The sequence below is a fragment of the Eublepharis macularius genome, chromosome 1, assembly GCF_028583425.1.
Source record: "Eublepharis macularius isolate TG4126 chromosome 1, MPM_Emac_v1.0, whole genome shotgun sequence".
Taxonomy (NCBI): domain Eukaryota; kingdom Metazoa; phylum Chordata; class Lepidosauria; order Squamata; family Eublepharidae; genus Eublepharis; species Eublepharis macularius.
The window spans coordinates 189,440,096-189,465,645 of NC_072790.1; the positions used below are offsets into that span (position 1 = coordinate 189,440,096).

Genomic DNA, 25,550 nt, shown 5'->3' on the forward strand with positions numbered 1-25,550 from the left:
CTTTTCTCTGTTACACAGTTACACAGTTCACATGAAGTCATCTGCTTTTCCCACACTCAGAATGGCCAGCTTCCGCTTCCTCTTCAGGTCTTCTGTCCCTCGTTGTTTCTCTTCCTCTGCTCTCGCCGACTTCCTGCCCTTCTAGCCACCACTTGTTTATATTACAGGCAATCCACTTCTCACGATATTTCAGCTGCTTCCCACACTCTTCCCCTCGCGTCGTTATCTCCCAAACCACAGGTATGCAAAACAAAAAGTTCCTTTTGCTCTTTTTAAGCTCTTTAAATCGTTAAATTCACAGTTCTCCATTCCCCACCACTTTTAATGTCCTTTGCTTTGGGGATTTGTCTCTTTACTTTAAAACGTTTCAGTCTTTGAGCAAAAATCAAGCCCGTTAGGGGAGATAGTGATCTTTACTTCTCTAACTCTTCTTGGGTTGTACTCACTGTCTCTTTTGTTCAATCCTGGTTAAAATTTGTTTCTGAAGCTTGGGTATGGCAATCTTATGCAAATTTAATGACTCCAAAAGGCCGCTGCAGAGACGTTAGCCGCCCCTCTGGGAGGGGATCTCAAGGCAGACGGAGAATCCTTAATTCAGAACCCCCCATCTGCTGAGATCACACCCTCTTAGGGCCAACGAGCGTCCTTGCCTGACTTTGACCTGAAATCGGGGGGCTGTGAGTGATCTAAGCACCCCACTAGCCCAAAAACAGCAATCCGGATGATCCAGCTCCCTGAATCACTTCAGACCACCATGGTCCTAAGACGGAAGTCCCATGATGGCTGTCTTTATTTACTTATATATAGATTCAGCATGGGTTTTGGTACTAGTCATGGTACTCTACAGTAGACATGGGCATGAACAGGAAAAAAAATGAACATGGTGTTCGTTGTTTGTTGCCATCCACGAACAACAAACAATGAACACTGATGAACATGATCCTGTCACAAACATGTTCATTGTTCATTGTTCATAGGGGCCAGCAGGCTCTCTTCCAGCCATCAAGATCCCTACTGCACCACTCCCAGAAACCCTACCTGAGCAGGCAGCAGGAAATGTACCAATAATAAACAATAGCTTGGCCTCAAAGCCTGGCAGCAGCCCTGGAACTTGAAGGCGTAGATCCCTACCGCATCACTCCCAGAAACCCTACCTAACCAGACAGCAGGAAAGGTACCAATAATAAATAATAGCTTGACCCCAGAGGCTAGCAGCAGCCCTGGAACCTGAAGGGGTAGATCTCTATCCCACCACACACAAAGAAAATTCAAGCTCCAATGCACTCACCCTGTCTCTCTAACAGCAGCTGTCTCTCCCTGAAAGCCAGAGCTGGGAGCCCCCTCCCCCCTGATCTTTTCCTCTTGTAACAAATTTGGAGCTCCAGTCCACACTTGGAAGGAAGACCTGCCTATCAAGCTAAATTGGGCTTAGATTGGGGTTTCCAGGGCAACAGCAGGAGTTCAGACAGAGTTCAGACAATCCCTGCCTGAGTTGCCATGGGAATTGATTGCAGGTGCCAGACTGTCTGGCTTGATGAACAGCAACGAACAGCAACGAACGAGACTTGCAATGGCCACCTGTTCGTTTAGAATGGGGCCTCACGAACAGCTTGTTCGCAAACAGCAGATCGGGCTGTTTGTGGCTTTTTTTTTTAGTTCATATTGCTGTTCATGCCCATCTCTACTCTACACTTCTTTCCATAAATAATCTGCAGAGTGTTTGGAAAAGGATACAATTGTTGTGGAAAAAGGAATAGGGTAAAGTGTAGATGACTCAGGACAGCTATGGCAAACCACCCTGTAAAAAGTCTGCCAAGAAAACGTCATGATGCGATGTCCCCCATGGGTAAGTAATGACTCGGTGCTTGCACAGGGGACTACCTTTACCTATTTTTTTAGACACAGAATGAAGACCCACTCTGTTCCTCTGCCTGGACTCTAAACAGAAAAAAGAACTTTTTTGAAAAATAAAATAAAGTTGAAATTTTGTTCTTACCACTTTCTCCCTCTGAGGTGGAGGACATCTTGGGTGATTCCCACCATCCAATCAGGGAGGCAGGAACTAACTTTCTTCCTCTTCCTGTCTAGCATGTGGGACCACCCTCTCTTCAGTTCTGTTTCTGCCTCCAGGGAGAGCAGTTCTTCAGCAGACTAGCTCTGCTGCCTTTTTTCTCTCTATCTCTTATTTATCTTTCTTCTTCCTCAAACCATTCTTTACCTTAGTCCTTCTCCTTCCATTTCCCCTTCTTTTACTCCTCTTGCCAAAGAAAGAAAAGATGAGGATGATATGGTCTCTAGAGAGTCATCAGACTCTGAGGAAAGCTTCATGGAGGAGAATATGGACTGTTTCCACAGAGCCGTCCTACTGGCAGCAGGAACAAGCCCAGTCGGCACCAGCATGCCTCTTAGGCTGCACAGTTCCCTGGCGAGGAAATGGCCTCAGAAGAGACGTAGGCCTCTAAACAGCCCCATCTTCCACAGAGGGAGCTTGTTAAAACAGCGTGCCTCTGTCAGCCAGCTGAGAACAGTGCCACCAATTTTGGCGGGAAACAATGCGATGAATGACTTCCCGCCTAATCTCAAAGACGCGCTTGCCAATCTCCTGGCAGGAGAGACACGGCTGAAACATAATCCAGACACCCAGAGCTCCAGCCGACAAGCCCAGGAGGGCCACGTGTTACCCCGAGCGTGTTATACCTCCAGAATTCCTGTCAGCATTTAGACTGACTATGAGGGCGGAAATCCTGTCACTTTGCCAGCCAGAAGCACCTTGGCCCTATAAAGATTCCAGAAATCTCCTCAGCCCTGGCACCATGTGAATGTGCCCATGCCAATCTCCTGGCTGGAGATTTTACAGCAGACCTTTCCCCTTTGGATTTAGCCCTGTTTTTACAACAGGATCTAGCCCTGCCTTTCCCTGTCAGATGGGTAATATATAAAGGGCACAAACTTGCCGGTGTCTTTGAACCTTTTAACTCTTAAGACTAACCAGGAGGGAGGAAATAGTGGTGTGGTCTCTACCTCCTCCTCCCTCCATGAGTAAGGCTGTAGCTCTGTGGAAGAGCTTTGTATGCAAAGGATCCAGGTTTGTTCCCCATTAACTCCAGTTTAAAAGATTAGGTAGATGAGGGGAAAAACCTCTTCCTGAGACTCTGGTGACCTGCTGCCAGTCTGAGGAGATAACACTGACTGATGGTCTGAGTCAGAATAAGGCAGTTTGTAATGTTTATCAGTCAGGGATCCCCATGGAGCAGGGGGATCGCCCTCAGATAGAGTCTGTAATGACAGGGAGAAGGATGAATTCCTTCAGATGTGGAAGAGGAGGAAATATCCCTACCAGAACAGTCAGCCCAGCTGTCTGAATCTGAGGTCTACCAGTATTTACTACCTAAGACATTCTCAGCTCAGCTCTCAGCTCAGTTTTTACTACCTAAGACATTCTCAGCTCTTGGAGCTGTAGAAATTACCCTTGGGGGAGTTGGACCCTTAGACTGGGAATACCAAATCCAATCCAGGGAAACAAGAGTCTCTTCCTAGTGAAGGTTCCTCAGAAAAGGTCCTCCCATTTCCAGAATGTTTGGGGAGAAGGTTCAAGGCTGAGTGGTCTAAACCATAAGCCAATTAATAATCCCCAAACTTGGTCCCAAAACAAAACAAAGCAAACTGTAATCACTACCTTTCTTTGTTATGAGTTGTTGCAGGTACCTGCGATCAAAACTCCAGTGGCTACACTTCAGTCATCTGGGCCCTGGTCAGAAGATGGGTAAGGATCAGTCAGAAACCACTTAGACAAGAGGAGAGAGGCCATGCTAACGAGCTCACGAGGCCGTGACCATGGCTATTAAGGCTACAGTGATTGCCTCAATTGCCTCAAGAGTCAGGAGTATGGATCTGGAAACTGATCCAATTCCTCCTGTACAACAATAGCTGCCCCCATTGAAGGGGCAAACAGAAATGTAAGGGCCAATACCTTCAAGCCAGACGTCATCCTGGATACATTTATCTTTTTCTTCCAGGACTATGGTCTTGACAGCAGTAACAAGCCGGCACTCTTGACTAAGAGCATGGCCAGCAGATTCACACGCTAAAAATATTGTCCTGGCTTACCTCTTTCAGAGAGACAAGCTATTTGGGGATGTCCTGAGAAAGATCTAGATTGAGACCTAGGACAGAAGAATGGGTTGCCAAAAACACTCAAGCAATCTGAGAGGTGATCCATTGGCCCTCAGCCTTTTATTCACAACACACACTACTAAGGTCCACACAAGATTCCAAATGGCCATCCTGGGGTTAATCTAGGCAGCCCTTTAATAAGGGGAGTACTTTCAAGACCCCACTTGTAGTATAGTGGTTAAGTAACTGAACAGTGATGCAGCACTCTGCAGGTTCAAATCTCACTACTGCCATGAACTTACCACATGGCCTTGGATAAACCAGTCCTCTCAGTCCCAGCTCTCCAGCTGTATTGTGGGGATAATGCTTACCTTGTCCCAAGATCAAACAGACTGTTCTCCACACGTGGAAAGAGATCCAACCTTAATACCCAGATCTCTAAGACAGGACTTGCTAGCTGTCCCTGTGAGAGGCCAACTACTCTTTACCATCAAGCCTGGGTTGACAAGCAGGCAGACCTTACAAATAGTCTCACAAGGCTATTCCATACAATTTGAAAGCTGACCACCAGAAAGGGGTCTACTCAATCTTCTTCATAGTCCCTAAAAAGAATAGGGACTGGAGGGTGTTATTAGACCTCAAGTTTTTTTAACAAGTTTATCAAATTGTATCACTTCTGAATGGAGACTTTGCGCTCAGTCGCAGTGACCAATCAATCAGAAGAACACATGACATCTACAGATCTCACAGAAACATACCTCCATGTACCAATTCTGACAGCCCATCAACAATACCTAAGATTTTATGTAACCCCCCCCCCCCCAAAAAAAAAACAATTGGCTGTTCTGAGCCATCCTGTTTTGGCCTGTCCACCACACCAAGAGTATTCACAAAATTCGTGATCAGCCCCATCATACGTTTCAGAGACGGGGTATTCATGTTCATTTGTAGCCAGATGATCTCCTGATCAGTTCAAGTTCAAGAGAAAATCTCACCACAACACACAATTCACCATTCAGTTCCTACAAGCTTGAACACCTGGGTTAGATCACAGTCACCAAAAGGGCTTTTTCTATCCCTCACCAAAGAAAAGGTCAGGAAGACCAAACAGCTGACTGAGACTGTCATCAGAGAGCAAAATCACTTCTCACAACACTACTGAAACTGATGGGTTTGCTAGTGGCCACCTATAATGCAATACCTTTGGGGTCATCTATAGGCAAGACCACTTCAGACCTTTCTTAGATCTCATTAACAACAGATCATGGAAAAGACAGATATTCCCATTCAGATACCACTTCAGATCAAAACCCATCTGAGCCAAGGTCACCAACCCAATGCAAAGCAAAAGATTCATGACCCCTCAAGAACATCAAATATTTACAGGTGTAAGAATCAGGTTAGGCATGTCTTCCTATCAATGACTTAGAAAGGTGAGCAATTTGTCTGGCCCTGTTCCAGTTCAGAGATCTGTATGGACACGGTTGCAGACAAAACATATATAAACAAGCAGGGGGGATTCAAGACCTCGAGGCGGTACAAGGTGGCAGCAAGGATACTTACCTGGGAGGATGGTCACCTAGCTTCGATCAGAACTGTACACATCAAACGTGTAGCCAATGCCCAGGCAGACTGGCTGAGGGGACAACAGGGGAATAGTCCCTTAAGAAACATCTCATCCAATGGATAACATTGCACTTCGCAACACCTCATGGACCTGTGTGCGTCCCAACATAGCCATCAGCTACTGGGGTACATGACAAGGTTTGTTCTACCCACAAGCAGATGCCCTGACATTGCAGTGGCCATTAGGCCTCCTCTATGTATTACTACCCTTACCAGTAACAGACCGTGCCTTTCCACCCTCCAACAGATGGTGATATTTCCACCTCTCATCCTACTGACCTCTCTGGTCATGTTACAGCAGGGACCGATTTTGCTCTCTCATTTAGCCTTACTCTGCTTAACTGTGTGGAAATAGAAAGGAACACCTTCCTAAGATGGGGATATTCCTGAGAGGTGGCTACTGGCCAACACTCTCCTAACATTCAGAAAACAGTTTATGCTCAGTATTTACAACTCTTATTGGGAAGCCCTCACTCAGTAGACATTTTGCACAGCCCTGACCAAACATCCATTTGAACCGGTCAAGGATGTTCCCCTGAGAAGGCTGAGAATGAAGACTATCTTCCTTATTATATTCGCATCTGCCAGAAGATTTAGTCAGACCTGAACTCTGTAACTTTCACAATGGTAAGGTGATGCCTCATACTGTCTTCCAAAAGCATATTCCAAACTCCATAGTTTGCAAGAGATAAGGCTACCATATTTCTACCTGTACCCTAAATAGACTAGGGAGAGGCTCTGACACACCTAGATGTCAGAAGGGGCTCAAGGCCTATCTGCTCTGAGCAGTGCAAATCAGAAAGTCAGTCTTACTGTTCTTAAATATATCTCCCCTCAATTTGGGGAAGAAAATGTCTTCGGCAGCGGTAGGAGCCAATAGCAAAACATACACTATTGAAACTCCTAAAAACTCTCTTCATAGAGGTTCCTTGTGGAATACCAGCTCACTGTTTGAGGAGTGCTACTACCAGTGCAGCTTTACACAGGAACACTTCTGTAGAAGAAGTCTGCAAGGCAGCAACAAGGTTGTCAGTCTTGACCTTATTAAGATGACACAAATCAAATCTATATGATTCAGCGGACACTGACTGTAGTAGGAAAGTACTGCAGCGCACGATCATGGACGAAGACCACATCCCACCCAGAAACTGGAAACTGCTTTGGGAGCACCCAAGATGTCCTCCGCCTCAGAGGGAGAATGGACCTTTGGACACTTACCGTGAAGTGTCCTTCTCCTCTGAGGAAAGGAGGACATCTTGCCCTCCCTGGGTCTCCGTCCTTCTCTACCCTGCTGCCTCATTTTTCTACCTCCTCCGGGTTATGCTTTATTTACAGTACATGTTAATGCAACAGGTGTTTTTTCTCTCAGTATTGACAGTTGCTGAATGATAAATTCAATGTTACTGCTTTGTGGAGTCACCTGAACTGAAGAGAGGGTTGTCCCACATGCTAGACTGGAAGAGGAAGAAAGTTAGTTCCTGCCTCCCTGATTAGATGGTGGGAATCACCCAAGATGTCCTCCTTTCCTCAGAGGAGAAGGACCCTTCACAGTAAGTGTCCAAAGGTCCGTTCTCTTTCAGCTCCCTTGAACCATAGAGATACTTTATGACATCACTTCCAAGGAAAACCCAGAAGTGGCATCATACTTCTCTAGGAATCACCAGAAACACTATGATAAAACTATACAGTTTCTGGTGATTCTTAGAACATACTGAAGTCAGTTCTGAGTTTTCCCTGGAAGAAATGCAATTGGCCAAGGGCTTTTTTCCCATTATTTTTCTCCTGCCAGCCTGAGTAGTAGTGGTGGGAAATGGGAGCCAGGGGTGGGGTATCTCTCGGCAGGAAAGTGATAATATTGGCTTTATGCATTGTCGAAGGCTTTCACGGCCGGAGAACGATGGTTGTTGTGCGTTTTCCGGGCTGTATTGCCGTGGTCTTGGCATTGTAGTTCCTGACATTTCGCCAGCAGCTGTGGCTGGCATCTTCAGAGGTGTAGCACCAAAAGACAGAGATCTCTCAGTGTCACAGTGTGGAAAAGATGTTGGCAGGTCATTTGTATCTACTCAGGAGGGGTGGGGTTGAGCTGAGTCATCCTGTAAGAGTTTCCCAGGGTGTGGAATGCTAATGGCGGGAGGCTTCACTGTATCCTGAGGAGGTTCTTTTGCATATGGATTGGTGCTTGATGTGCTAATCTTCTCTGCAGGGCTATTGTCAGGTATAGAGTGTTTTGTTAGCCTGGTGTTTTTCAGAACTGGAAACCATGCTCTGTTCATCTGATTAATAAGTGCAATAGTGTCTTTTACTGGAACCTTGGTAAACAGGGATACAACATCAAAACTGACAAGTATGTCTTGTGGATTGAGTTTCAGAGAACTGATTTTGTTGATGAAATCTGCTGAATCTTTGATGTAAGATGAGGTTTTCCCGATGTGGTCCTGCAGGAGATCGGCCAGATGTCTAGCTAATTCATATGTCGGTGAACCAATGGCACTCACAATGGGTTGAATTGAAATTGGGTATACATTGAAATTCACAAGCATAAGCAAAACTTCAACAGGAAAGAAGAAACCTTAAGAATGAACAGAGCATGGTTTCCAGTTCTGAAAAACACCAGGCTAACAAAACACTCTATACTCGACAATAGCCCTGCAGAGAAGATTAGCACATCAAGCACCAATCCATATGCAAAAGAACCTCCTCAGGATACAGTGAAGCCTCCCGCCATTAGCATTCCACACCCTGGGAAACTCTTACAGGATGACTCAGCTCAACCCCACCCCTCCTGAGTAGATACAAATGACCTGCCAACATCTTTTCCACACTGTGACACTGAGAGATCTCTGTCTTTTGGTGCTACACCTCTGAAGATGCCAGCCACAGCTACTGGCGAAACGTCAGGAACTACAATGCCAAGACCACGGCAATACAGCCCAGAAAACCCACAACAACCATCAATATTGGCCGTACCTCAGAAGCTGCCTCAAGCCGATTCTCTGCAGAGGCAGCATAGAAATTTTCTAAATAAATGTTAGATTTCCTGCATGAGTATTGCTGTTTCAGTGTTGTGGATAATTATCTTCAACTTTCCTTATGTCCAGATTAACTCAGGTTACTTTTCATTGATGAAAACAGCAATCAGGAGCTGGATGCATGAATTCTTGTGCAAGTTAGTAGGAGGGGAATAACAGTCCATACCTAGATTAGAATGTGGGTAGAAACATGTCTTAGGGTCTGTTTAGACAATACATTAAACATGTGTTGGATTGGGGGAAACCCCAACCGAACTAGTGTTTAACATGTGACCCAGATCTCATCATAAAAATGTGCGGGGGGGGGGGGAGGGTGGATAATTGAGCTGTAGTAGCAAGAAAAACTTCAGCATTCCTTCCTTTCCACCCAAGATGCGTTTGCTTGTAGAAAATGGCTATGGGGTAGGCTATTTGTCTCACTGCTTGTTTCACATGTCTCCAGGCAGACCCTTGGAACCAGCTTGGCCCCCACCCCCACTATTTCCTTCTAGAAAATTTGCCGGATGGAAGGAAGGAGATGATGAAGCCCCTTCTGTTGCCGCACCACACTTGGGAGATGATTCCCCCCCCCCCCACATACTATGTTTAGCATGAGCCCTGGGTCATGCCTTAAATGTGAGTTGGGAAACCCCAACTCAGTTTAATGTACCATCAAATTGGACCCTTAGTACAGATCACTTCCGGCATGACATTTCAGTGTGCATCTCTTTTAAAAGCACATTCCCATCTACAAGTAGTTCAGCTTGATATAGCACCAAGCTTTTGCTAATAATAGTTGCATAATATGTACTTCTAGCATTAGCATGACAGTTTGCACATAGCTTGGGGGGGCATGCGTGCAAACCTTGTCTGCACAGGAGTGGCTAGAAAGAAAACAATGATATCCATGGACTTTGCATGGATACCCAAAAGCAACTAACAGCAAAGCAGAATAGAAAGGCAAGCTGCACAAATTCTTGCTGAAGAATAAAAGTTACATGGCATAAAATTGGCACAGTGATGGAAAGTATTTAAATATAGGAAGTGACTCAGGTCAGGATTCAAATAATTGTTAAACTGATTCTGTGAGTTCAAGAGGACATTCAACTTGTTTTTCTAAACAGCAGCTGCCCTCCTCCAAGCATCAACTGCCATTACTCAGGGCTTGAGAAAAAAGGCAGCAGCCTGGCATCATATCATCACGTTGCATCTCATTAGCACAAGGAATCCTGGGTGAGACCAAGTTGCTCTAATTGTGAATGCATTCCAGCTATAGAGGAACAGGGTCACAAGACCTAGTAACGTCCATTGATTGGTCAATTGTGATCCGGCCATGCTGCAGTAGCCTGGCATAAAGCAAGGGTCTTCATTCTAGTTGGTGTCTTGTTTCTGTTCAGATTGCTTGTATGCCATTCTGTGCTTTTGGACTAGACTACTAGGATAAGTGTTGGTTAAAATAATAACAGTGTCTCTGGATTTTGGACTTTGGAGTTCTACTTGGACGTTTTTTGCTTCTAATCTGACAATCTAACTTCTGTATCAAGAGACCAAAGCCTATTTTAGAGTATTTATGTACCTTTGGTTTTTTCTTTCCCTGTCTTGTACAACATCTATATTTCTAATTTCTTGTACTTTTCTAATAAATCTTATTAATTATATTTCTGTGGTGTTATTTAGGTTTTGGGGCTTCAATATCTATCCAGGACTTTGGCCTATTTTGGCTACAGCTTCCAAGTAATTATTTTCTGGAACTCAACCGGCAGGCATCCTAACTTCCCGGGCTAACTTCTTGATTAATACCTCATAGAGCTTGAGATTTAATTCCTTGGTCTGTCAACTGTCAGTTAGTCAGAGGGACTGGTGGTGTCTCCTGTTACCCTGAGAAGTGAGAATTCACCCTCCAGTATTGAGTGTTTTGCTCTTGACTAGAGATGGGCACGAACTGGAAAAAACCCAAACCATGTGGTTCATGGCTCATCAAATTTCACGAACCACGAATTTTCATGAACCTGCCCCTGGTTCACTAACCAGTTCATTTGGTTTGTGAAAACGTCACATCCAGGTCAGAAAATCATCACTTCCGGGCCAGCAGAAGGTCACTTCTGGGTCGGCAGAAGGTCTGCAGGAATCCATTGCATGTTGCCTAGGAAACCGATTTGATTGGCACCAGGCTGTCTGCAGTGACGAACCAAAAATGAACCAAACGAACCAGCCTAAAGTTCGTGGCGGTTTATCAGAAATGGGATCTAATGAACCGCTGGTTCACGAACCACAAACCGGCCTGGTTCATGCTTAATTTTGGTTCATATTTCAGTTCGTGCCCATCTCTACTCTTGACTCCCAAACCAGCTTTCTTGTAGGTACGAGGGGCTGTGACAAGTAGGTCCACTGAGGCTACTGGATCAACAGACAACCACTGCATTTTGTATAAACCCCAATTTCAGTCAAACCTGTGGAAACTTCTTTTTACATTGCACTATGTTTATTGTATAAAGCTGTGCATAATCAAGTTTTCTGTAATGTGAGTCCAGCAACGGACAGGATGTTGAAAAGTTAATTGTTAACAGTATTACCTTGTTTCAGCATAAACATGCATCTTTATACTGATTTCTCTTTGAAATTATGTTACATGTGTACCTCAAGGCTGATACAAGTGTGACTAAATGTTTTAAATGAAAATGTTTTATTAATCATTTAAACATCTTTTGAAAGGGATCTGCTGTAGCATTAACTCCAGATAATGATGGTGGAAGACAATATAATGATAATAATTGGCATCATATAACTGCTGTAAGAAATCAAGCTTTAGGCATAATCACAGTGGATGGGCAGTTCACAGGTAACTTATTTCTATCAGTTTGTAGAATTATTATTGGTTTTCTCAATCTTTCTCCTCTTTAAAATGTTTCATTTTTAAACCTATCCTGTGTCACTATTCCTGACATCCAAAATGATATTCAGGTAATTATCATAATATAAAAATGGAAGGCCATGAGAGTCCATGGATAGGCTTATTCCTTTCAGCATGTCAGTGTGTCAGACTAGGACATGAGAGATCTGGGACTCCAAATCTTTACTCTGCAATGAAGTTTTCTGAGGACCCTGGGCCAGTCATGGTCTCTCAGCTCAACCTTATAGGTTGAGTGTGTGGGGAAAGTATGGAAAGGAAAACCATGAACATCTTGAGCTCCTTGGAGGAAGGGGGGAATAAAAATGTACCAGGTAGACAGATTTTGATTCACAGGTTCTGACCTCCCCTACCTATAATCAAAAAGCCATTTTCCCCACAACAGCTAACCCCTGATGTTTGCAGCATAGCCGAAGATTCAGAGGGCTCATTTAAAAAAAAAAATTAACCCAGTGCTCGACCAGCTCAGATGTCCAAGCTCCTATGCCCATATAAGTTTACCCAATGCAAAATAGCAGGCAATGTTAGGATTTTACCTTTTTTTAAAAAATTCCAGTCTTCTAATAAAAACCTCTTTCAAAATCATAAATATCCTTTAGATTGACTATTGTCATATGCTCATCACTCAAAAGCTCTAAAGTGATTTTTTAAAAAAAAATTCGGCTCTGCGCCAAGTATGTAAGAAGATGGAATGGAAATTATAGAAGCTGCTGCAAACACAGAGATTTTAATAGATTACACATTACAGATCTCTGTGGTATGCTTGTTTTTTTAAAAAACAAAACTGTATTGGGAAGCACATATATACATCCTTTTTACAAAAGTTAGGTACTCATTCTAAAATGAGGTACTAACAATCTGCAAGCTTGCATTCATTAAGCTTTCAACCTGCAATGAAAGAGTTTGTCCGAACTTAACAAGTTTCTTAAAGTGGCACCAGGCTTATGAGCTGTCTGAAAATGAGCCATAATCAAGACCACTATTTTAACTCTTGATTGTTAAAAAGTTTTTAATTTTGAAGAAATAATTTTAGCAAATTCATGATTTTTTGTTAAACCAACATTGTGTTAAACCAAATTTTGTGTTAAACAAACAAAAAACCATTGGCAGTATTTAATTATTGATTTACAAAAAATTTACCCCACCTTTCTGCCCAATCAGGGCTACCAAGGTGACTAAATAGCATTATAAAACACATAATAAAAACAACTAAAACCAAAACTAAAATTCATATTTAAAAGCACAGATAAATAGTAATTAAAACATGGGGCAGGAAGAAATGTTAATCAAAGTAATGCCAATAGTATAGTTCTATTTACTAGAACAGTTCTGGTTGTTCCCTTTGCCCACATGCCACTACTGCAAAGAGACTTGTTAAGTACAACATACAAATACTGTTTTCTACAGACCAAGTTTCTCACCTTCATCTTGTTGTACTTCTTCTAGGGCAGTAAATCTTTATCTAAAATGATCGCGATGGGTAGCTATGTTTGTCTGTAGCAGGTAAAAAACAGCAAGATTCCAGTAGCACCTATAAAACTAACAAAATTTGTGGTAGGGTATGAGCTTTTGGCTGTGGCTCATGAAAGCCTACCACTAATTTTGTTAGTCTTATAGGTGCTACTGGACTCTTGCTCTTTTTATCAAAAATGTTCTGGTTCACAACACTAGAGAATGAAAAAACACATTATCCCTGTTTTTCAGGCTCCTCTTTAGCTACTAGTGGTAGTACCATAATTGGCGAGGGCACAGGAGTTTTTATTGGAGGACTTCCACAAGGTTTTACAATCCTAAGAAAAGACACAGGTGAGAAGGCTTATAGTTGTTCATATGACACATAAGAAATGTTCTTGGGTGAATGCACAAATATTTGATACTGAAATAATACATTCAGACTTCAGTGAATTGATGTTTCTTTAGCTTCTGTGATATAAATTATTGTTTATATCACAGAAGTAAAAGAAACATAAAACTTCAAAACCCAATTATTCAGGAGAGCTTTTTTACCCAGACAATGAGACTGTGCTGTAATGATTCAGAAAGATGCTTTGAGAAAGGGATTGAGACTGTAGACTATTTTGTACCGTCTGTTCCAGTCTGTACCTACTGAATAGTTTCCATGTTGTTTAATATGTCATGTCAAATTGTTTATATTTTGTTTCAGAATGTTTTCTATTTCTGCTATCTATACCCCATTATATTGTCAATGTGAATGTCCCAGCTATTGCTCATGTTTATCTGTGTAATCCACCTGGAGTTTCAATGAGAAAAGCTCTGTTATTATTATAACAATAATAATAATCAAGTTATTAGATGGCCACTCCTTAAGTTTGCACTCTCCCTTCTCAAGTCCATTGCACTGTTCTGGGGCTTGAGTTGAGATGAAGGCTCTGAACCACTTCAAGAGATAAGCTGTCACTTGGTTTTCAGAGCTAAAAACCTAAATCTGTAACCTAATGGTAGATAGGATCTGTCTATATAAAGTTATAAAATAAGTCATTTCCACATTTTAATTCCAATGGAGTCTTGGCATGAGTTCTAAGCAATTAACTTTTTAAACATTTTTGGCAGGCTTTACTAAAATAGTCACACAAGGCTTTGTGGGTTGTCTCAGAGATGTGTTTTTGAAAAAGATGCACCATCCTCATGAAGTTTGGGAACCTTTAAAATGGCAAGAAGCCATGGAGCAAAGAAATGTATATCAAAGCTGGGAAGGGTGTCCCAGTGTTCTTGCGAAGGGAGCACATTTTCTCGGGAAAGGTATAATTGTTTGAAATTCCACCTGTGCATTGTTTTTGTTTTGTTTGAATGTTGTGAATTGGAGGAAATATTATTATTTGACTATTTTATTTTGGGAAAGAGCACTTGTATCATAATGAACTAAAAGTGTACCTAAAAATAAAAAAAATCCTCAATTTCCTAAATTTCTGATGAAACTCATAGAAAAATCTATCCATTATGTTTCCCCTCAATTGTTTGCCTAAGCATATTCAAAGTTGGATCCAGCATAATTTTTTTACTTGTGCTAGACTATTTGACAAGCAGAAAACCAAGAAAAGGAATGTAGTGGCCACTTGTGCTATGGCATACTTATTGTATGCTGTTGTTGCTTTGTGCAAGATTTTATGCATGTAATTTATGGGTACTTTAATATATAAGGAGGAAATCACTATGTGTTTCACGAGATCTTGTGCAAGCAGAACTGCATTGTCCATATATGTTTCCTCTTGAGCACTGCTGGATTCAGGCCATGTACAAGCTAATGGGGTCAAATCTTCTGAGGCAGCTGATCATATATAATAACTGACCTTAGCCAATAAGAACCTGATCCACATCCCCATCTTTTTTAGACCCACTAAACAACTCACCCATAGAGCTATGGAAGCTGTTACAATGCAGCCCTTTCTAGTACTCCACTGAAAGTGATTGTACAGATGGGAATGGCAGCCCAGTAGCATCACTTGCTTTTCACAATAGAATCATTTGCCCCAAGATTTATCTCATACTGTCACAGTGTCCATGCTCCATATTTTGCCAGCTTTATCATAGAATCTGACCAACCTGAGAGGGGTGAATTGTTCCAACCCTTGAACTCAAGTTTGGAGAAGTAACTCTCAAGAATGCTGCTAACCATATTAGTCAAAAGCCATTCATTATTCAAGACAGGGCAATTGCTCTCAGCCTTTGTCCTCCACTTCAAAGGGCTTCCCCTCTCATTGCAGAAGGACATGCACACTGGAATGAGAAAGCCTGCATGAATGGGGCTAATCTTGTACTGTATTCTATTGATTGTAGTATATCATTTTTATTGCTCTTTGAAGAATCTAAGACTCAACTAAACCTTGTATTTATTGAATACAATTCTGAATTCTGCCTTATATAATAATTATAGTAACTGTAGCATAACATTGTTTACTTTGAAATCCTCCTTCATTTTCCCCTTAAGGTTTCCTGGAACTCCATTCAAATCTTCTTCTTGGTAGCCTGAACATTGAGATCTCCTTCACATTTAAAACAGATCAGCTGAATGGATTACTTCTGTTCGTTTACAACAAAGAAGGGCTGGATTTCCTTGCTGTAGGTTCTGACATTTTTGTTTTAAAATGGATTATTTGCAAATTGCAGTATATTTACACAGACCAGAATAGCTCATCTCAGAGGAAATGGTGCATGGCATGAGAAATTTATATGAAAAAACTCATCCATTGTCATTTGATTTCTTTCTCTGAATCTGTCAATTGAGGTCACTCATTACCTTTTTCCTAATCTGGAGAGCCACAGCCTAATCATAGTAGTAGTTTTATGAATTGGGATGTCTATCCATAAAGATTGTTCATTAGGTCCTTGACTTTTTTTTTTTTAGGTATAGCGATATTCCCATAACCTCTGTGACCTAATCTACTTTCCTGTATAGTTTTATAGCTAGGAAGGATAGTACTGTATTGATTTTTGTCTCCTGCCATTTCACTAATGTGTTTCACTGCAAGGCCATCTGGTTTTTCTACCTTTATACAATCATGGAAGCACAGATTGTTAGAAGTTGAAGTTGTTCAAATAGGTCATCCATTAGTATTTAACATTCTTTAGCACTAACATTATACGAAGTGTTATAAAGAATTCAGAAGTGACATGGTCCTTGCCCAGAGGGTTACAGTCTAAGTCCTAAACGCATTGGCCCTGATCAAAAGATGTTTGAGCACACCAAAGGGCAGCACAGCTCTGCTATACTCAGGCATTCCCTCCTTTCTATAGAGGTTATAACTGTGATAGTGCTGAACAGGTCTTATACTGTTGATGTTGAAATGCTAGGGATGTCACCTAGTCCAAGTCTGGCACCCACTTCTCCATCTTCTCCCTGCTTATACTTTGTTCCAGCTCAGTTTCAGATTTTTCCAACCCAGACCTTATTGTATTGTTTAGTGGTGGCTCTATCATTTTGTATTGACTTACACTGGGTAATCATCTTTAGTCTCATTGAGAAAGATGGTCAACAAAATAAATAAATAAATAAATAAATAAATAAATAAATAAATAAATAAATAAATAAATAAATAAATAAATAAATAAATGCTGCAAAACAGATGAGCACCTTTAGACCTGTAACAGTGTCAATGCTCTGTTAAGCTATAAACAATAAAGTTGTGGCCTTTTTCCTCCAACAGAGTCTCGGCATCTCCTTCCTCCACCCTAGCTCTCTCCCCTAAAGCTGGCTACACAAGCTATGGCTGGACAACTTTCTGCCTGGCTGGTTTGCAAGGCCACAGGGTGAGGGCGAGATGCAGAGGCCTTCTGGCTGTGGCTTGCCCTGGGCAGCTCCTTCTGTCCCGCATGACTGCATGAGGGGGGGGCTATTATGAAGCAGGGCCCAGCCACCCAATCAGGGTGGCTGGCCAGGTGAGAGGGCAGGCCCTGTGCTTACTTTGTGCGCAGCCACCGAGGCCTCCTCATAAGTTTTCCAGGAGCCAGAGATCTCACCTGGCCCTCCCTTTTTCTCAATGCTTTGGGGTTTTCTGTGTTCTTGAGTGGTTCCTTTGATTTCATGCTTTTGCTTCATCTGTCACAACTTTAGGTGGTTTGGCATTGGGCATGGATCTGTTTGGGGTTAACACAGCCAGCGTGCTCTGTTTCTCCATAGCAGGGGATCCCCTTATGGAATCTTGGGAGTGGGCAGGGCAGTGACAAGCCCAGCTCAGGGACTGTTGGGGCATGCTCGCTCCCTGGGGACAGAGGAGCCACACAGAGGTGTATGCCCTGGTGAGTTTCCGCTTACTGTCATCCCACAGTGTCCCCCCTCAGCTGGTGTCCTGAGGGGTGAAGGGTCATTGGCTGGCAGGCGGGCCATCCAATCTGGGGATCTGTGTCCTGTGCGGTGCTAAGGCTCTGTTAAGCTGCAAGCAGTAAAGTTGTGGTCTTTTACCTCCAACAAGGTCTTTGTTTCCCCTTCCACCACTTCGCCCTTCAAGCTGGCAATGCAAACAGTCTTTATGTGATTAATTTTAAGTCTATAATCAGTATTCACTTAATAAATTTGGTGCTCTTACAGTTGTTGTTTTTAAGTATCCCTGTCTCCAATAATATCAATAATTGGGAATATTAAAGAAATCAAGGTTAAAGGCAGAATATAATTACAATTTTTTTGAAGCAAATTTGAGACAAATGAATTTGCTCCCAAATTAATTTCATCTCATGAACTTGCATTTCCTGTATCCAAACTTAAGCCACTATATCCTATACATAGTGGCTATATATAGTGGCCTATATATAGTGGCCACTATATATAAGTACATCATTCTTTTATAGGAACTTGCGAATTCTGTTTAAAATTAATACAGTACTCAGTTCACTTGTATGACCATAATGTGGAATAGTAACATACATGCTTTATAAAAAATGAGCTTTTCACTGCGGGGGAGTGGGGGATCGTATTTTGATCTCCCAGGAAGGAAGTTGTTTCATCATCACTACCTTGAATTATATCATATCTAGTTTTATTGTTCTTTGTATCATTTTTGGCATTGCTCAGGATGTCCTTTGCAATTGGTCCCTTGTCACTTTTGCATAGACATGATGGTGGCTGCAGAAGATGCTGATGCTTATTTGAGGCCAAAAATAATATTTTGAATGAGTGGCATTTAAATATCCAGCCTTCAGTGCTGACTTGACATCCTATGTCAAAACAATCATTCCACGTAAAGTATTCTGCAAGACGTACTTGGTGTGTGCAGGGTACCAATTTTACCTTTCTCTCCAGAATCATAGACCTTTTTCTTTTGCAATATGGATGGTGATGGCTGTAACAGGGGAGATACATGGGATAACAGCATACAGTACATTTTCTCTTCACAAGGTCTCCTCACAGTGCCATTCGCTGTGAATTATTATATTATTTTATTATGTGCAGCCAGTTTCTTCCCTTAACGGATCATAACAGATGGGATTATATAGTCTTTCATGAGAACTAACACTAAAGTCTCATTGGAAAGGAGTGTGTGACAGCTCAATGACTGCTTTTGTGTAGCTTCTGTCTTTGAATTCAGAAGATGAAAGGACAAGGCGGGGTGAGGGGCACTATTGAGCTAGCAACTGGAAACATGTTTGAGCAGCTGGGGTCATTTTTACTCAAAATTGTGTTCTATGTACCCATTTGGCAACACAATTTTATATTGACACACAAAACAAGAAGATAATTTGTATTAAATAAGTGTTTCTTTGAGAAGAAGATACATACCTTAATTTGCCCTCTTTATTTCACATAATAAGATTTTGGCATGGATGCTGCAGTGTCAGTTTTTTTTTTCTTGTGGCCTTATTAATCTTTTTTTTTCCTTCTCACAAAGAACCTTATTTAAATGTCATTTTTTTCCTGACCTAGACAATTTTGAATCTCAAGATATACCTACTTCTGCATCCCAAACAAGATACAGTGTTGACTATTTTAAACCATGCTGGCAATTTAACTAGAAAACGAATATTTTGATGACATATGCTCCTATTAGATAAACTAACCCATACATCTACTCCTGACCCAATATAAGAAAAATAATTATTTTAGACTTATACAAAAACAAACAAGAAACATTGGATCAATATATATTTTAAATTTTTCATTTTTCAATTTTTAGTTAGCTAAAGCTCAGGCTCAGATCTGAGGGTTTTTTTGTAAAAGATCTTATCATAATAATAATTGGTAATTTTTTCTATTTGTTGGTTCCTAAAATGGTGGGAAGATGAAGTAAGATTTTGGGGTTATGCATATCTCAATAAAGATGTCATAAGATGGTTGTGCACAAATTTAATATTCATAATCCAGCCCCAATTTTCTTGGATGCTGAGAACTCTTTGATAATTTGAACTGAATTTTCTTGTTGGAAGTTTTAGAAAAGATAAATTTTGAGAAGAATTTTATAAAATGGGTGAAATCAATCTACACTTCACAGAATGCTAAAATTATTGTTAATGGAGAATTAACTAAATCATGTAAGATTCAAAAAGGAACAGGTCAAGGATGTCTGTTGTCACTGCTCCTTTTCATTTTGGTGTTGGAGGATTTGAATAGAGACATTAGACAGGAGGAAAGGATTAGAGGCATAAAAATTAAAAAAGGGTCATACAAGTTAAGAGCCTTTGCAGATGATTGTTTTAATTCTGGAAGACCCATTAGAAGGAATTGAAATATTGATGGAGAAGCCATGAAGCACTGGAATGACTCCTTTGGGTCAGCTCAGAAGTGTGATTGTGCCCTCAAGGCAGTGGGCACCACATATGAGTGGGCAGTGCAGGAGAGTTTGCCTGGGACAGAGGCAATCTTGTGAGTGGTGATCCCTCCTGTTGTGCCTCAGCATTGAGATCCTAACTGATGAGCTCATGACCAGAGGGAGTGGCATGGGCCTGGGTGCACAGGGGGCCTGGGGATGGGGCCCGGCCTCCCTTGCAGGCTGCTAGTGCCCTTGCTTCTCTCATGCAGAGAATGGTATGGACACCTCTCCAGGGCTGTTGGTGCCATAGGTGAGGAGGCCACAGGGGTGAGGGCTACCCCACCACAGGCCCCAGGCTTAGTTCCCCTGGGCTGAGGGGAGGGGTCAGGAAGAGATGAAGCTGGCCAATGCATCAGGCGATCCTGGTGCCAGGGGAGCAGACACAGCAGGTGACTGGGGTGAGGGGGGCATTAGAGGGCACGGGCAGCATGCCTGAAGCCTGGATGCTCGGCCTGACCACCCTCCAGACTCTCAGCATCTGTGGGATCTTAGAGCCAGTAACTACAGGGGACCGTGTGCTGTGGGCTGACTCTTCATCCTCCAAGGGGGATGGGGTGACACTGGGCGGGTGTGAAGGGGGTTAAGATGGGCAGAACTTGTGGGTAGGTGCCACAAACTCTGGGCTGGAGGGGGATGTGGGAATTGCGGGGCTGTGAGCCTGGGCCTATGGACCTCACACAGCGCAGCACATCCCCCCTACCCTCTCCACCCTGTGGGTGGTGATTGAGAAGGAGTGGCTGGAGAGGCACCATGAGTAGAGGGAGGCTGTGTCCCAAGGCCATGAGTGCATGGCTTGTGTGGCTGTGGACAGCCTTGGGGATCTGCTGGCTGTGACACATGAGGGCTAGGCATGCCTTGAGGGATTGCTTGGGCAGCTTGCAGCTGCAGTTATATCCCCCCACTAGTCCCCCATCCTGCTGCCTGCAGGAGTGGCTAGGGGGTCACCATGGGGTTGCTCTGGTGATATGACCAGGCAGTCAGGAGGCCTCCCCACTGGTATGCATGACACACCCTCTGGCTAGGCACAGCCCCCTTCCCATCACCTGGGGGATCACGGCCACTGGCCACTACTATGGTGGTCTCTTGGGCCATCCCAGCCAGGTCCCCCAGTAAGTGCCTCCTCGGTGGTGGTGCAGTTACTGTAGGTCCCCTGTACCATGGGCTGCACCTTTGAGGGGGACCAGATGCCCCACCTGCCCAGCTAGGTGCCCTAATGTGGGTGCCCTCACCATGGGGGCATGTGGGCCTCAATTGCCTGCTCTCCAGTGGGGGGGAGGGAATGGAGGTGTCAATGGGCTGCGGGTCATTGCCTGTGCATTGGCTTTGCCTTTGCTTGCCACTCAAGCATCTGTCATGGAGGCAGCATGGCCATTGGGGGATGTTCACGGGGTTGTCGGGAACAGCGGGGCGGGCACTCTTGGCAGTGGCCTTACCGCACCTTGTCTTGCCAGGCTTGGCCAAAAGCATAGCTGTCCCACAAAAAAATTTATGGAGCAGACAAGAGCCACCACAGGTACATAGGCATGTAGGCACTGACAGCATGGCAGGCCTCAGGATTGCGCTGCCTGGAATTGAAATCCAGGAATGATTTTCCCCATTATCCTCTTTGAACGTTTGGTAAGCAGGTGCTCTGTTCAAGCTTTTTTTGTGAGGTAGAGTGATCAAATCAAATTTCAAAAATAGTAACATTTAACTCTAATTAAGACAACTGACTACAAAATGTGTGTGTGGTGAGCGGAGATCTTATATAGTTGAACAAGTCAATGGGACCTGAAAAGTTTTTTGGACAGTTTTTTAAAAAATCCCTATTTAGGATTTTTTATTTGTTATCCATGTGCATGATATACCTTATGATTGTGGCCTAATTAAGTGTCTGCTCCAATTTCTATGCGTCATTTGGAGACTGGAAAAGTATATCACTGTTGGATAGCCAAGTACATCATGTAGCCTCCAAATAGCCACCCTTCAAATGTTCAGCCCCAGGAATAGTTCTGTGTGATTCAAAAATGTCTTTTCTTTAATAGCATGAATTTTACACTTGCTTTGTGTTCCTTATTTTGTAGAACCAGTGCAACTTTGATGAATATGTTTTATAATCAATATTTTGGCTGAATTGTTTAAATGCAGGTTGCACATTTCTTTTGTCTTTCTTTCTCATCCATCTTTTTTTCTATTTTTACTTCAAAATCACAGGCAGAACTGAAAAGTGGAATTCTAAGGTTTCTGCTAAAAAACAGTTTTGTCTCTACACATGTGAATCTCTGGTTAGGATTGTCCTATTGCGATGGAAAATGGAAAAAAGTTATTCTAAAAAAAGAAGGATTGGTAGTTTCAGCAAGCATGGATGAACTGACAGAGCAGGTGGCAGAACCTGGTTTAGAAGAGCTGATAGTAAATTCTCCAGTCTACATTGGAGGAATCCCAGATGAGATCCAGGATGCTTTTAAGGAACTGGGATTAGAGCAAGGTGTGTTATAACCAAAATGCAAACAAAAAATAGATCTGCACATGCATTTATACTGACAGGAAATGCATTTTAATACCCTGTTCTCTACTTTTGATCTCTAAAATAGGACTACTAAAGTTCTAGGCTGCCTTAACTTTCCATCACTCTGCTAGTTTAATGAGCAGCAGATTAGGACAATAGGTCCCAGGACATTTGGTTCACAATGTTTCCATGTGAAACCTTACTTTGGCCCTCCTTCCCACTTCTCCCTGTGTCAGTAATTTCAAATGTACCAGTGCCAGATGCATGATTAAAACAAGCAGGAATGAGTTGCATCCACTCTTCCTGGCACCACATATGTCCAGAAGGGGGTGGACAGATGAGTGGGTGTCGGGCTACTCTCAGGTGTTATTGCTGTCTACTTATTTATTCAGGTGAGCACGCATGCAGTGGTGGCTAGAAGTAGATAGTACTATCACTATTGCTCGCCTTCCCACCGATACTACATTGCAGTATTGGTGGGAGCAACATCACATTTTGCCCCTTTGGCATGCATACCTACATTCCTCACTGTGCTATTTGTCATGGATCATGGGAAAGTGAGGCCCAGGGCCTTTGGGAGCCTAATTGTGCAGTTGTTGCTGCAACCCAGAAAGAAAGTGAGGGCAGGCATCAAGGAGTTTTCAAGAGTCAGCAGGCGGCACTCCAGGGGTCCTAGCAGCTACAACATTTGTCAGTCCTTGATGCTAGCCCTGTATAATGCGCGCATGCACACACACACACACACAACTGTCTTTTAAAAAATTTCCTCTAAAAGAAGAAAAGAGACTGTAACTGAAGTCTTATCAACAATTTGTAGTGTATAAATCATCTCTCAAGGGTATCTGAAGAAGTGAACTGTGGCTCATGAAAGCTCATACCCTACCACAAATTTTATTAGTCTTATAGGTGCTACTGGACTCTTGCTCTTTTTTACAGAGCAAGTTAACATTAACATACACACAAATCTTTTCCCCTTTCATTGAGGAGGAACAGTTCCGTTCCCTGAACAATAGTTACATGCAACCACATCCAGGCTCCCAGCCAGAATTTTGGAAGCATTCCCTGTTTACCCCAGCCAGATCTCGACTGCCAAAAGCTTTCCCTGTCAGGGCTCTGGAACTACTCTCCCCCAGGGGGTTCCAGCCATCTTCTAGTTGTCTAGGATCTACCAGGGCTTTGCATTGTTATGTTATTGGCAACCTCATCTGTTAATTGCCTTCAGGTTGTCCACTGTTCTGTGCGCCAACCTTACTCAATTCATTCTTGGTCTTTGCTGTGGATTTCCACAAAAGGTAATCATAAAAGGGAAAATGTGGCCAAATCCTTAAGCGGCCTATTAGAAGATGGAAGGAAAATTTCTTGCTGGAATGCAGGAACAGTAACTGTGACCTGTGTTGCCATATTAAATAAAGGTGGTTAAACTGCTGTGCGATTAATATTTAAAGTTAGATGCAACATTATGAAGGAATGAAAACACAGAAGTCCCTTCTTTCTGAGTTTAACTCATTTAAAAGAAGGAATGGTAAATTAGTGCCACTCTGCAAAAGTTTATATTATGGTTGCAATACTACATTTAGAGTGCATTATAATTTATGATAATAGCCATTAAGTGATTTTTCCCCTAATCACAAATATCTTAACATTATATTCCAGTTTTCCCCTGTAGCACTTTCTTTGATCAAGATATGATACGAATTTATGAGAGAGCAGTAAAATATTAGGAATGGTAATTTCTCCAAATCAATGTTTTGCACCTGTTTCATGTTGGTGTGCTAGAACATATGGTGGTAAAAGGAAAATGTTTATCCATATAGTCTGGATATCAAATAACCCACGTACATTTCAGAATGAAAGAAATTCAATGGTGATTGTTCCATCTCAGTTTAACTGTCATTTTAAAAATCATTTCTCAAACATAATTTGAAGTTTAACATTTACATTCAGCTTTCTTTATCACAGAAATGTAACACTGTGGGAAGCAAAACATGATTCTTAATTAACAACTGAAGCTCTTTATGTGATACTAATCCCTTACTGTTTGCTAGGTTTTGGTGGCTGCATGAAGGATGTTAAATTTACACGAGGTGCTGTCGTTAACTTGGCATCTGTGTCCAGCAGTGCTGTCAGAGTCAATCTGGACGGGTGCCTATCAACTGACAGTGCTGTTAACTGCCGGGGAAATGACTCCATCCTAGTCTACCAAGGAAAAGAGCAGAGTGTTTATGAGAGTGGTCTGCAGCCATTTACAGGTACCACATTGGCTCCTTATATGAACATCTGTATTGTTTTAGTTCACCTTGCACTAATGTATTCTCACATTTAGTCTCTCTCTCTCTCTCTCTCTCTCTCTCTCTCTCTCCCTCTCTGCTTTAAGAATATCTTTATCGGGTAATTGCTTCTAACAAAGGAGGATCAGTGTCTAGTGCCTGGAACCGTGGCCGCACAAGAGAATCAGGTAACTGATATTCCTATGTTTGTTCCCATATCAGATGTTTAGGTTGATAGTATCAAACAAACAAAAAACATTGTTACTCCTATGAGAATTTTTCTTGAAAGTAAAATCCCAGTGAAATCAGAGATATTTAAAATTCAACTATAAACCAAGTTTATTTTGGACAAAAGGACTACAATTCTCAAGTCTTTAGGAGAATAGGTTGAATATAAATGTTTTTTAAACAAATAAATAGCCACAGCTCAACAAAGTATACTTGATTTTAGTAGGCTTCAAAGCACATAATATTGCATCGGATATTATACCCATTCTGCAGTCACTCCATTGGCTGCCCATCAGTTACCGAGCACAATTCAAGGCTATGAGTCATGCCTATCATATTCAAAGCTCTTCATGGCCTTGATGCCTCATATCTGCAAGACCACTTCTCTGTCTACGTCCTGCCATGATGACAACCTTGCTCATCTGAACAAGGCCTTCTAGAGGTGCCACTCTACAGATGGACAAGATCAACAACAGCCTGCACTCATGCCTTTTCTGTAATGGCCCCCACCCTGTGGAATGGCCTGAGGAGGTCAGAAAGGGTCCCATACTCCTCCTGGCATTTCATAAACTATGTAAAACAGAGTTGTTCAGGAGGGCATTTTTGTAAAGGAAATCAAGCTACACCACAATGGACAGGCCCAAGAAAATGCAGTTT

At 42.4% G+C, this 25,550-nt stretch overlaps 1 protein-coding gene across 1 annotated transcript in view; it reads left to right on the forward strand.

Moving 5' to 3' along the window:
• Positions 1–25,550, forward strand: part of USH2A (usherin) — an 843,391-nt gene that overhangs the window by 284,868 nt on the left and 532,973 nt on the right. The window contains exons 22-28 of the mRNA XM_054970549.1: positions 11,460–11,586; positions 13,360–13,461; positions 14,227–14,415; positions 15,602–15,736; positions 22,108–22,377; positions 24,444–24,647; positions 24,773–24,853. Coding sequence (XP_054826524.1) covers positions 11,460–11,586; positions 13,360–13,461; positions 14,227–14,415; positions 15,602–15,736; positions 22,108–22,377; positions 24,444–24,647; positions 24,773–24,853 — 1,108 coding nt within the window. The remainder of the gene's footprint in view (positions 1–11,459; positions 11,587–13,359; positions 13,462–14,226; positions 14,416–15,601; positions 15,737–22,107; positions 22,378–24,443; positions 24,648–24,772; positions 24,854–25,550) is intronic.